This window comes from Hippocampus zosterae, chromosome 12, assembly GCF_025434085.1.
Source record: "Hippocampus zosterae strain Florida chromosome 12, ASM2543408v3, whole genome shotgun sequence".
Lineage (NCBI taxonomy): Eukaryota > Metazoa > Chordata > Actinopteri > Syngnathiformes > Syngnathidae > Hippocampus > Hippocampus zosterae.
In genome coordinates, this window is record NC_067462.1 from 17,330,781 (window position 1) to 17,343,526 (window position 12,746).

General features: G+C 41.4%; 1 protein-coding gene across 3 annotated transcripts in view; it reads left to right on the forward strand.

Annotated features, from left to right (window-relative positions):
- Positions 1 to 12,746, forward strand: part of sgo2 (shugoshin 2) — a 21,775-nt gene continuing 9,029 nt past the window's right edge. Inside the window, exons 1-9 of one of the 3 annotated variants that reach the window (XR_007965296.1) lie at positions 1 to 169; positions 667 to 795; positions 898 to 1,073; positions 1,579 to 1,653; positions 3,330 to 3,397; positions 3,481 to 3,611; positions 6,281 to 7,744; positions 9,701 to 9,815; positions 9,904 to 10,250. Coding sequence is in view for 1 of the 3 variants with exons in the window: in XM_052081848.1 (XP_051937808.1) it covers positions 711 to 795; positions 898 to 1,073; positions 1,579 to 1,653; positions 3,330 to 3,397; positions 3,481 to 3,611; positions 6,281 to 7,744; positions 9,701 to 9,815; positions 9,904 to 10,024 (2,235 nt within the window). In the remaining 2 variants the exon portion in view is untranslated. The other 2 variants (XM_052081848.1, XR_007965297.1) reach the window with 2 other exon arrangements.

Below are 12,746 nucleotides of genomic sequence, written 5' to 3' on the forward strand. Positions count from 1 at the left end.
AGCGGAAGTACGGTGAAGTTTGTTTATGTTGTGTTGTGTTTTCGAAATCTTCGCCAATGTAATTGTTTCAGCTGAGTTTCTGTTTTCGTTTCTTGTGTGACATCGGAAAGGATCTACTCGACAAAGTCGCATTCCTCGACAAAGTCGCATTCCGTGTAACTCAATTTGCGTGAGTTAAAGAATTCAGAATCGCTAAAACAACAAAAATTGTTGATGGCAAATGCTAACGGCACCGTCGTCTGACTAACAATCAGATTATATCACTATACGTTTAAATATACTGTACATGTAAGTGTACTTAAATATTTAGCTTTAACCCAATGTACTGTACGAGCACCGAAGTTTTTGATTTTTGTTTGCCATTTAGCTACCCAGATAAAGCGATGTAATTGTAATGTAAATCCAGATACGTTGGTGGATTTATAAATTTTTAACGTGTATGTTAAGAATGTACAAAAACACCAAATACATTTCTTTACATGTAAATATCCACTTGTTAATGAGTATTTTTTTCCCAAAAAGACACTTTACCAGACAGCTGAACCTTCAGACCAATAACAATAACCTTAAGACTAAAACCAGCAAATTTGAAGCAAGCTGCGTGGGTAACTCTGCAACTGAGTGTACCATTTTATTTTAATTTCTATATATTTTTTGTCTTTCAAGTGACTGCATTTCTCAGTGTAAAACAACGTGATATTTCTCCAATTATGATGCAATTAAAAACAATGAAGCCTACCAAGGATTCCAAGAAGGAATTTGCTTCAGCATCCAAGATCAAAAATAAAATGCACAGTGAGTCTCTCTGATTTCTTGAATGACATTTATAAGATTACGTCTGCTAAATGTTAATATTTTTTCCCTTCTCTCTCAATTTTCTGCCGTTCCTCATATCAGACACCTCCTCCTTCTTCAAGGTCTCATTGAAGACCAACAACAAAGCCCTAGCTCTCGCCGTACAGGCTGAAAAGCAGAAGTCCATGCTGCTACAGAAAGAGAACCTGCACCTGAGAAGGGAAGCACAGTCTGCATGCTTTGATTTGGCCACCAAGAAGCACAAGTACAGGAAAGTGGTGAGATTATTTATTTCATCCCATGTGCAGATTTCAACTCAACTCAACTGTATTTATAGAGGACTTTCAATCAGCCATCACTGCATACAAAGTGCTGTACATGGAGCAACTAACATATACAACAGGAAAGCAACAAATCTGTAACAAAGACGGTAGAAAGCACCGAACAGCAAAACCAAGAACAAATCTGAGTCATGCTGAGTCAAATGCCAAAGAATAAAAATAATAATTTAAAAAAATAAGAAAGGATGCACTCATAGATGGATTTATGTCGTTTTAATTGTCTGTCTCTGCAGCTGACTCAAATCAAGAGAGTTCCCTTTCTGCTCCTATAGTTCATTATTGCACTTGTCTCTCTGCCTTCATTCGTATTTTTCAGTGCTGGCTTCACAGAAGACATACTAATCTGATTTCTTGTATGACATCATGTACGAAAGCAGTTACCTTTTGAAGCATTCAACTTGAGATGTGCAAATAAGCTCACAATTATGTCGTTCTTTCACAGCTCCTCATCTTGAAAAACCTTTATCGCAGTACGCTCCAACACATGAACATGGTAGCTGAATTATTCCCTGACAGCGTAAGTAGAAATCTTGAAATGTTTTTTGTTGGTATTTAGTGGTGTGTATGTGTGTATATGAAAACTTACCTTAGATCAGTGGTTCTCAGTTATTTTCTGTCATGCCCCCCCAAGGAAGGGGAAAACATATCGCACCTGCCCCCCCCAGCACGACTATAAATAGTATCATTTGTCTATAAAATTGTTATAAGTACACCTTTGCATAACACTGTGTCCTTATTAACGTATAAGAGAATAAAAAAACAAAAGAAATATGGATCAACTTACAACCAAGAATACCGGTAGCTTTAGTAACTGGAACAGAAAAGATCTGTTCTGTGCATTTGAAATTAAAAAATAACATTAAATCCTTAATTTAACAATAAATATTTTTTGACTGACCATGTCAAACCATACGATACTGAAAAATAAAATGGCATAAAATCAATAACTAATAATGCATTCAAACTAATCAGCAACGTTATCTCAGAGCATAATATTTAAAAAAAATAACCAGCAAACCAAAAAAATATAAAGAATTTGTGCTTTTTTTTAAAATCAAAGATGATGTCTGGATTAATGGCTACAATGAGCACGTTTTGCAATGCACAGCTTTTCGAAGCGAGGTTTGAAGCAGGACACAGCAACTCTTGACTCCTGCTCAATGTGGAGCCGGGACCTGTATTTTAGTTTGCTCATGTTCCCCAGCCTACGTTTTTATGCAAATTATGACGTTTCTCGTCTTTGAATCAAAGGCAAAGGCATTCGGAAAAACACGCGAGAGCTGAAACATAAAGGGGGGTTCTAAAATGGCTGAAATTTCATGATGTCACGGGTTGATAATTCTCAGGCATTTCAGCAAAAAATAAAAGGTTTTGATTCCGTAACTTCCACAATTTACATATTTTGCACCATAGAGACCCATTATAATTCATATTTTTGAATGCATCGTAAACCTAATGTGTAAACATGCATTTCACGCGATTTTTACGTCAATCGCTTTGTTTTCGCTTGGACATACTATGCATGCCACATTGTTGGGTTGAGGTCATTCAAATTTTACAACTTTAGGTGGCGCCAGAGGATCGCAAATGAGTTTGCCTCTGATGCATTATTGCATGAACAATTCCGGTCGGAATTGTTTGTAGGGCTTGTTCGGGACCTCCAGACTCAACCAGACACAATTTTTTTTTCTTTTGCAAAAAATAAAGTTACTTTGGGTACCTTTATTACCGATTTGTTTTACTGTTTGGTGTATATGTTAAATTGCTCCATGTACAGCACTTTGTGTGCAGCGATGGCTGTTTGAAAGTGCTCTATAAATACAGTTGAGTTGAGTTGATACAAGCTATTTTACAAAGTTAAAGGAGCCATCTGCATTTGGTGTATGCAGTTCCGAGGTGTCCTATTGACATGGCTATAGTATGGTTTTGACGCATTTTACATAACGTATGTTTTTGTCATGCTGATATTAGCCAGTTGTTAGGAGGTGGCCCAGTCTCATGCAAAATGAGCCATCACCCATCCTAATCCTCATCCCCCTCACCCTAAAGTCACCCATGATGATGAGGTGGCTCACAATGAAAACATGTTTGACAGCCCTCTTCTAAAGGGACTTAATAAGGAATACCATGAAAGTTTTGAGCTCTTGATGAGCATTTTCAGTAATTTTAAGATAGTCTTTTTTGATCCCCCAGGTGCTCTTTGAACCATCCGCGGACGACAACGTCCTCCCAACTGATCCTGACAACCCTTCAATTAAAAAGTGAGGTTGATTTTTCATTATAATCTGTCATCCTGTATAATATTTAACTTCACTCTAACTGATCGTTCTGACAACCTTCAAAGTGTGGCACGAGATCCTCCGGACGTTTCAAAGGATTCAGCAGAACTCAGTCCAGAAATACAACCAGACAGTCTTAAAAACAACATGCCTGCAGTCTTACCCACTCTGAGCAGAAATGTGTCCACTGGCAACGGTACGTGGGCAGAATTGTTGGGACACCTCTTAATCAATCAATGAATCAAATCATCAGAGATTGGAATGAGCACCTTTTTCCATCCTGTCTCTTAATTCTTCATCTTGTGAGAACACGCTGGACAGTTACACTGTCTTATTTGTTTGTTCTAGCATAATAGAGATGGTTTTATCCATGAATCAATTCTATCTATTGTATCGAATTGTTAATGTCTTGAATTATCCATATGGCAAAGCTGAGTGCAATACTTGATTTCAACCAATAGACGAGCTCAACCATTCTTAATACTGTAGTACAGTAGAAATCCTCTACAATGAACTCATGTTTGCAGCCAAATATTTTCACAACAGGGGACCTTTCACTGTCGCAAAGTCTTTTGATTTATTTTTCATCTATGTATATTTGTATTTTATCATAAAATTTGGCTTTTGCAATAAAATATTCCTTAGTTCTGAACTATTTTCATGATTAACTATTAGCTAATAACTATTTCATAAACACATTTAACGTGACATTTGTTCCATCCTTCTGTGGTCTGTGCCGTTCGTTATCTGGGCAACCCCCGAAAAAAAAATCCTAAACCCGTCCCTCTCAAAGAGAACATAATCATGGCGAAAAGGTGAGGTAAGTGAAAAAAAAATATTCAGAATACAGGGAATTTAACCCAAAATGGAGAAACAATCTTTTTTTCAATGCAAAGAAAAGATTGTCTGTCTCATCTGTCGGTGGCGGTATTCAAAGAATACAATCTGACACTATGAATCCCGTCACAACAACAAGTACGATTTTTTTGCATGGGCAAATGAGAGCAGACAAACTGTCAACGCTAAAAAGAGGAACGTTAGCTCAGCAAAATACATTTGTACGCCAAGCTCAGCTGAACCAGCCATCTGATCGGGCTAGTTTTCGGTTTGCTCAACTGATAGGAAGCAGCGGTAAGGAGAGTTTGTCAAGAAATGCATGAATGTTGTCGCGGAGGCGGTGTGTCCCGAGAAGAAAGACGTCTTTAATACCGCGATTGTATAGAAAAAAGTTATTTGATTTTGTGTGGGTTTCTGGGAAATAATACATTTTTACATCTAGGTACTCTTGCAGTCACACTTTTGCTGTTACAAACTGACCCCGGCACCCCCATCAGAGAAGCGAAAGGTTATGTGGCCCTCCAGGAAAAAGTTTGGGGACCACTGCTGTAGCCGTTTCCTAGCTAAGCCGGGTGAGGTTGGATTAGACTTTTGCGGTAGGCTTGTTTTCGTTGTAGTGAACCTCATTGCGAGGCAAGGGTGGAAAAAAGGATTTCGTATTACTCAACAGGTGGACTTTTCATTGTAGGGGAAGCAGAAAAGAGGGAATGGCTTGAATGAATGAAGATTTCTTCACACTAGGGGGTATTTGTGAACATGTAGGTTTAGTTGTAGAGCAGTTTTACTGTAGTCTAAAATAGTGGTGCAGAGTACAAAACAGTAAATTCATTCCAATACGATTGTTAATTACGATGTTTGGGATCTGATTAATCTTGAATAGAACCCCCACATTGTTTTTCCTGTGAAACCTATCCGTGGCTATATAGGGGTTATCAAAACTGTGCAGACTCTCCAGGGCCCCCAAAAATCTGTGAAGCATTGCTTTACTTGACTACAGCCGTGACTGCAAGACCGTCATTGCCTTTGGAATTAACTACACTGTTGTTAGTGTAGTGCAGGGGTGCCCAAACTTTTTGGATCAAAGATCTACTTTTCGATCAACTAACCTCCCGGTATCTACCCTTACCGGCGCGCACACACAGACACACAGACACACACACAGACACACACACACACACACACACACACACACACACACACACACACACACACGCCATGATGAGAAACAGCCTGAAATGGAGGTATGCGACGCACTTTTGCAGCCTGTTAACTATCGTAGCTCACACGTACCGTTTTAAAGTGCTTCCCTGGGCCCTCCTAGATTCCTATTCTTTGCCCGTGCCCTCGGTGAATTGTACACGAAGCAAACTCAGAATGAGAATCATGACGATAAAAGATGGAGCGCAACAGCTCTGATCAGAAGCTGCAATTGCAGACTGCTGAGCGCTAACAACTTCCGGTGACGTAATCACGCGCCACCGTAAATTTAAGATTTACCTGCTTTATTTTATTTTTAAAATGAGACTGATAAGATGATTAGGGTGCAGTGTATATTAACACAAAAATATATTACTAACATGTACAAAGACACACAAATGGTTGTTTGTTGTTATTCTCCTCGACACACCTCAGATCTACTTGGGACCTGTCTTAGATCTACCGGTATATCAGGATCGACCTAATGGGCACCCCTGGTGTAGTGGTTCACACAAGGCTAATTTCGAGCAAGGGGAATTTACCCTGGAACTCGGAACTTTATGTATCTCATGAATTAGGTAGTACTTTCTTGATGTTCAAGAACCTTTGAGGTAGTGTCTGCAATACCGAACATAGCTGATGCGAAATTCTGGTACCAGGGCTACAAATATCAAAAACTAAAACATCCTGGAAACTTAGGTGGCATGTTTATTTTATTTAACTGGTAGGGAGAGTGTTCCAACACTTTTGCCTATCCTGAAAGCATGTGTTTGTAGCTGCTTTGTGAGGTCACTGAGGCATTGATTTGTGTTCCTTTCCACAACTCCACAGCAAAAACAGATGACGGGAAAAGGAATTCAAACCAGCAGACACTCCAGATGGAGTCACCGCGCCAGTTCAACAAGTTAAGGGAGGAAGTGACTCGTCAGTCAGCTAGGTTCTCCCAGTCTGGTTACGACAGCAACTCTTTGCCGTGTCGACTGAGCAGCCCAACATCTGCTGAAACACCGTCTCCCTCTGCTGAAGTCAACGCTCCTTGTAACCAGGCACCAGAAAGTTTGGACAAGCATCCTAAAGCGGCTTCTCAAAGTAAGCTCACATCGCGTCTTCCCAAAAGAGTGAAATCCAGAGTTGGCGGCCATCAAAAGGGAAGAAGCACCAAGTCAACAGTGGATTCTTCTGATTTTGTCTGTCCTGCCTTGGATGATGACGTCCTTTCCTTTGCATCCAACCAGAACGAGAAGTTACCCGTAGAGAAGGATTACTCGAAAAAAACAAGGTCAAACATTACATACAGGAAGTACACAAAGAAAAGTCAACGGGGGTCCTCGATCAGTGTGACGTCAATGTTGCCACCTCATGACCGAGAGACTGGAGGCTCCATGGTGGACCACAATGAGAGGACAGACAGTTTTGCAACTGCAGAGTTGGAGGAACCAAGCCATTCTACAGGTGAACCACAGGTAAACGACGAGTCTGCCCCAACCTCTCAAGGACATCCCAACTCAAGGTGCAGAAAGACATTTGTTATCCACCATCACGTAGAAGAAACCACAGATGGACGTTCTGTCACACCAAAGCCAAGCTCGTGTAAGCGTCCTTGGGAGTCCACTCGGAATCAAGGAAGCCTCCCGGTAAACTTGTCCGACAGTGATGACAGGGACGACATACCGCCACGGGAGGAATCCTCGGCCGATTATGAATTCCAGAAGCACAAAAAAGCAAGGAAGGAGGTTTCGATGAGATCCAACAGGGAAAAATCACATGTCAATAATGACTCGAGTGATCATGCAAAGAACAAGAACAACAAAAAACAACGCCATGACAAAGGTGTTTGTCCTGAGGAGGATGTGGTTTATCTTCCGGATCCTCCTGACTCCCCTTTCTATAATGTGTTTGCATTCTTGGATGATCCTTATGCACACAGTGAAGACATACTTAAGTCAAAGTCCTGGGCAGATAGGAATTCTAAACGGTACCGTAATACATCCAAATACACTCCACCAGACAACAGCGCCAGAAATCTAAGAGAGACATTTGTCGTTTCCGAACCGAAAACGCCTCCCATCAACACAATGACGATGTTGTCCAAAGAAATGACTGCGGATACGGATGAAGGTGAAGCACCTCGTCAGCATTTGGGTGACCTGCTCACTGATGAGACGCCACCATGGATGAACATCTCAGTTGCAGACATGGAGCCTGGCTCTTTAAATTGTAGTCCAAAACAACGCGCCTCAAAGGGGCGAAAAGTGGTGGAGGAGACTACTGTGATCACGCCAGTCTCTTCTCCAGGTGAGTTGGCAATATAGTTTAGGCCGCATAAATATAATATTAAATTCTCATGGTATCATACGTGTGAGCAAACATGAACATGGTATTCAAATTGCAGCTCTAAAATGTCCCATTTTTTAAATATTTGGGTAAATAAAAATGTCTCTCTTTCCATTTGACACAATCTATTTGTTTTTTAAACAAAATGTGGAATATTTGGTGCATTAAGAAATGTAATATAAGTTGAAATGAATCACTGTTACATTTTTCTCGTGTTTTAATTCTTCTAAGCAACTCACAGTGTCCCATCACTGGTAAGCTACTTTGAGGATAGACCCGTAGACTACTTATGTTTTCCTTGAGGATAACTGCTACTCCCTGACACTGCGTTTTATATAGCAGCGTTTACCAACATTTCCCTTTTGCTTGTGGATGTCCAGGTAGAAATGATGCTTACAATGGTTTACACCAGGGGTGCTCATTAGGTAGGTCCTGATCTACCGATAGATCTAAGACAGGTCCCAAGTAGATCCGAGGAGTGTCGAGGAGAAAAAACAAACAACCATTTGTGTGTCTTTGTACATGTTAATAATATATATTTTTGTTTTAATGTACACTGCACCCTAATCATCTTATCAGTCTCATTTTCACCCAAAAAATATTTAAAAATAAAATAAAGCAGGTAAATCTTGAATTTACAGTGGCACGTGATTACGTCACCGGAAGTTGTTAGCTCTCAGCAGTCTGCAATTGCAGCTTGTGATCAGAACTATTGCGCTCTATCTTTTATCGTCATTATTCTCATTCAGAGTTTGCTTCGTGTACATTTCACCTAGGGCACGAGCAAAGAATAGGAATCTAGGAGGGCCCAGGGAAGCACTTTAAAACGGTACGTGTGAGCTACGATAGTTAACAGGCTGCAAAAGTGCGTCGCATGCCTCAGTTTCAGGCTGTCTCTCATCAGGGCGTGTGTGTATGTGCGTGCGCGCGCGCGTGCCGGTAAGGGTAGATCCTGGGAGGTTAGTTGATCGAAAAGTAGATCTTCGATCCAAACGGTTTGAGCACCCCTGGTTTACACTGTCGCTACACTTGAACTCTGGACCTTGTCGTATGCCACTCCACCCCGCTTTGCTGGCATGCTCCCTACAATTTGTTCTAAATTTAATACAGGAGACCCTCCTCCATTGTTTGTTTGCTTGTCTCATTTCCACGAATGTGTTCTCTGTTTTTTGTAATGACAGGTTCAGTCAACCTAGAACATAAAATAAACAACATACAAGGAAGGAATACAAGAGGCTTGGATTCAATTTGCTTGCCAGGAGAACGGAGAGGTTTACTCAGTTACATCTCAAACTCGTTCTGAAGTACACCCCCCCAACCCTCTCTATTTATTGAGAATTGAAGGGGTCCCTAATTACATAAACGTCTAAGGAACGGGGAGTAGTTTCACATTTCACAACAGTTTCAGTGGAAGAGCTTTCAATGAGAACACACAGTTCATTCCTGAGATGTCATCAAACGGCTCCTGCTGGGTGTCGGTGGTCCACGAACACAGCGTGGGATGGCCCTCTCGTGGTGTCCCGGGTTGATGTTATCTTCTCACAAGCAGCAGTCACTTTTATCAGAAGCAGTTAACCTAACAAAAGGATGTTATCCTAGAAACCAGAACAGGAGCGACTGAGCGCTCCCGGTCCAACAAGTCTCCCCCTGTCAACCTACCCCATTGTAAATGAGGTACAGTATTTGCGAGGTTTCACTCGGAAACAAAACTTTAAAGTTACAATGAAAGTAAACATGGGATAACAAAATTACATTTATTCCAACAGTAATTCCCCACAGTTGTGGTCATGAAGTGTCAGGAGTACTGTAGTTCAAAGGGAAAAACCACAACCCTGCGAACTTGGTATATTTACTTGACATAAAGCAGTTAAGCAGTGGCTGTTTTTGAGAGTGAGAAAACTGTGTTGTGTGTTGCAGCAAGTCGAGCCTTCATGCCACTGACCAACATCATTTGTAACTCAGAGAAAGAGAACCAAGGGAGAGGCAGGAGATGCAAGGGCGTCGTCAGTTACAAGGAGCCATCCCTGAACAAGTGAGTGTATGTTCATCGTGAAGTCCATTGGCTTAAAAAAAAAGACGAAACAACGTCTTACATTTTGTTTTTGTTCTTTTGGGGGCAGAAAAATACGCCGTGGAGATAGATTTACGGACAGCGCATTCCTAGACTCTCCAGTTTTTAAAGGCTCTCAGAAGAAGAAGAAAAAGAAGTCTATGTTGCAAGTGGCCATTTGCAAAGACTGATTTTTGCTTCTTCTTTACTTAATTTTTTAAAAAAAGTTTTATGTTGGTTGTAATGCACATTTTGTGTATTTAATAAACATTTTACTGACTGTTTGTATTGCGTCTGTGTTGGTTGGAGGCTGTTCATAAATGATTCAGAGCTGCTTGTTCACCTGAGACATTGCCTAATGTTTCCCATGTGAAGGTCACATTCTGTCCGGTCTGGCTGGACACATCTGTTTGATGAGTACAAATGTGTGAATTTGCTTTGCATAGGTTACTGTACTGTTTGTATTTATTCACTACGGGCATTGCAATGGGTGATTCTGGTTTTATTTTGCTCCAGCTTTGTTTTGCATTTTTCTTTTAGCCCGTGTCTTGCCGTTTTCTGCAACTACTTTCCGTTAACCCATAAAACAAGAAAAGACTCCCTGCCAAAATGGAGTCAAAGCATCTTAAAAGAAATGTTGAATTTCTCTTGTGAGTATATGCATTTTGATTGAAAGAAACTATAAAAACTAAATGTCAATACTTTGTTTTCCTGATCCCAGGGATGAATATGTCGGGCAGAAAAACCAAGAGAATTCTTTTGACCCTACGAGAAAAGGAGCCTCCACAGTGCTTGATGACCTGGTAAAATAAAAATAGTCGCACCTTAGTGAAGACCATCACCAAGGCCAAACAACCCTAATTTCACTCAACACTGTTTTGTAAATCGTATGGACGGACACTTGGCTCCTGCACGAGCCAGGATGACAAAGTACATTTAAGATCGTAAATGAAAGTAACGTGCTCATTGCAGTCCAACTGGCTTAAGTTACTCAACTGCATGTCTCCAATAAAGTGATCATAGCTGACTGACGCTTGTTGGAATCAATTGTAATCAGAACAGCTGGTTTGACGAGCGGGATGATGGAAACGGCTGCTTTTGCTCATTTTAATGAACAAATGGTTAAAAAAATACAATTAACACAGGCATATTTTTCCCTACATGTGGTGTAACCATGCACAGCAGGGGTTCCCAACTGCTGGTCCGCAGACCGGTACCGGTCCGCAGGGCATTTGGTACCAGGCCGCACAGAAAGAACTTGCCTTAATTCAGTTTTATTTCTTTTGGAATACGAAAGATGTTTTATTTTGAAAAATTACCCAATTCTCCGTTACATCCGTCTATGTCACGCATGACACACCTCTAGCTTTGCTTGACGTCACCGATTACGCTAAAAACAAAACCCCGGAGCTCGCAAAATGAGTAAAAAAAAAAAAAAACTGCTGGAGATCGCAAATGACGGTGGCCTTAAAAGTACGTTCGAGACAAGTGGATTCAAGTTATGGCTGAATACTCTGAGATCGCCACAATAGCACTGTTGCTATTTCTGACATCCTACCTGTGCGAGGCGGGGGTTTTCTGCAGCAACGGCGACGAAAACAAAATTACGAAGTAGGCTGGACATAAACCACACACATGGTGTCATTGTTTCCTATAAAACAGAGATGGGACCATCTGGTTGCAAAAAATAAAATAAAAAATCAAGCTCGGGGCTGTGGTGAGTCGTCATTTTCATGCACTTTGAATTTGCGTTGTATCGTATTTTGAAGGCATTAAACATTACCATAGCGATCAGAGTGTTGCGGCCAGATTAGATGCTCCTTGTGTTTATTATTATATTTTGAAAATACCAGTTTTCATGCAGCTCATACCATATTATTTTGTTGTATTATTTCCGCCACACCTTAAGTGTCCTGAAAATATTTTCTGACAAACCGGTCCATGGGGCAAAAAAGGTTGGGGACCCCTGGTGTACAACATGACTACAGAGTCGCGGGGCGACTACCTCACGTTGTGCGTCGAGAGCGGGAGACGAGAGAGTGACTGGAGAGAAACATACACGCATCGGAAAAGTTATCTACGTTAACATGACAGCTGGACTCACGTGTTCCTCATTTGATAACACGTCAGGGTGTCAGAAGTCCTGTAGTTGACGTGGAGTGTGCGAAGAGGATCTGTAGCGACGCCACTCGAGTGAAGCGCGACTCAGCAGTCGATAGTCCGCTGCTCTCTGCTGTACTTGCATCAGCTCGGACGTGTACGCACGCACGTCTTTTGGCTTCAACTAATCAGTCCTGATGTAATGGACGTTAGACATCAAAAGCCGTGTTCACACGGTAACATTTACTCCAGTGCTACGCCGGTGCTGCGCCAGTAGAGCGTTCACACGTGCAAAGTTACACCGGTGTTGCCCCGGAAAACGGCTTACTCCGGGGCAAATTTAACCCACCTCACGGAGCTGTACCTGATTGGGAGTGGGATCTCCCAGACGACGCAAAGGATTAAATGTGCAACCTTCCTATGTGTGGCCAGTGTCATAATCGTGTTTAACACACTGGTGTTTGGTGAAGAGGAAAAGAAAAATTGTGTGCATGCTGTGATCCGCGAAAAATGTCAAGTATGGAAGACACATGTTCTTCACGAGGGCTGAGTGTTGAGATCTGAGCTTTGACCGGGATGCATTTGGGAAAATAATGACGAAAGATCAATTTTCTTGTTTAGCCCAAACACGTGGCATGGTTATTTGCCGACTGCACAGAGCGCAGCCTCTTGTCATCACCACTGAACCATAAGCAAGACATTCCACGCCGGGTACTGACGGGATATGACGTTGTATCTTGGGTTGCCAGATCCATTCAAAATAAACAAATATGTCCCAATGACACATTTTTATCCTAAACATATTACAACATT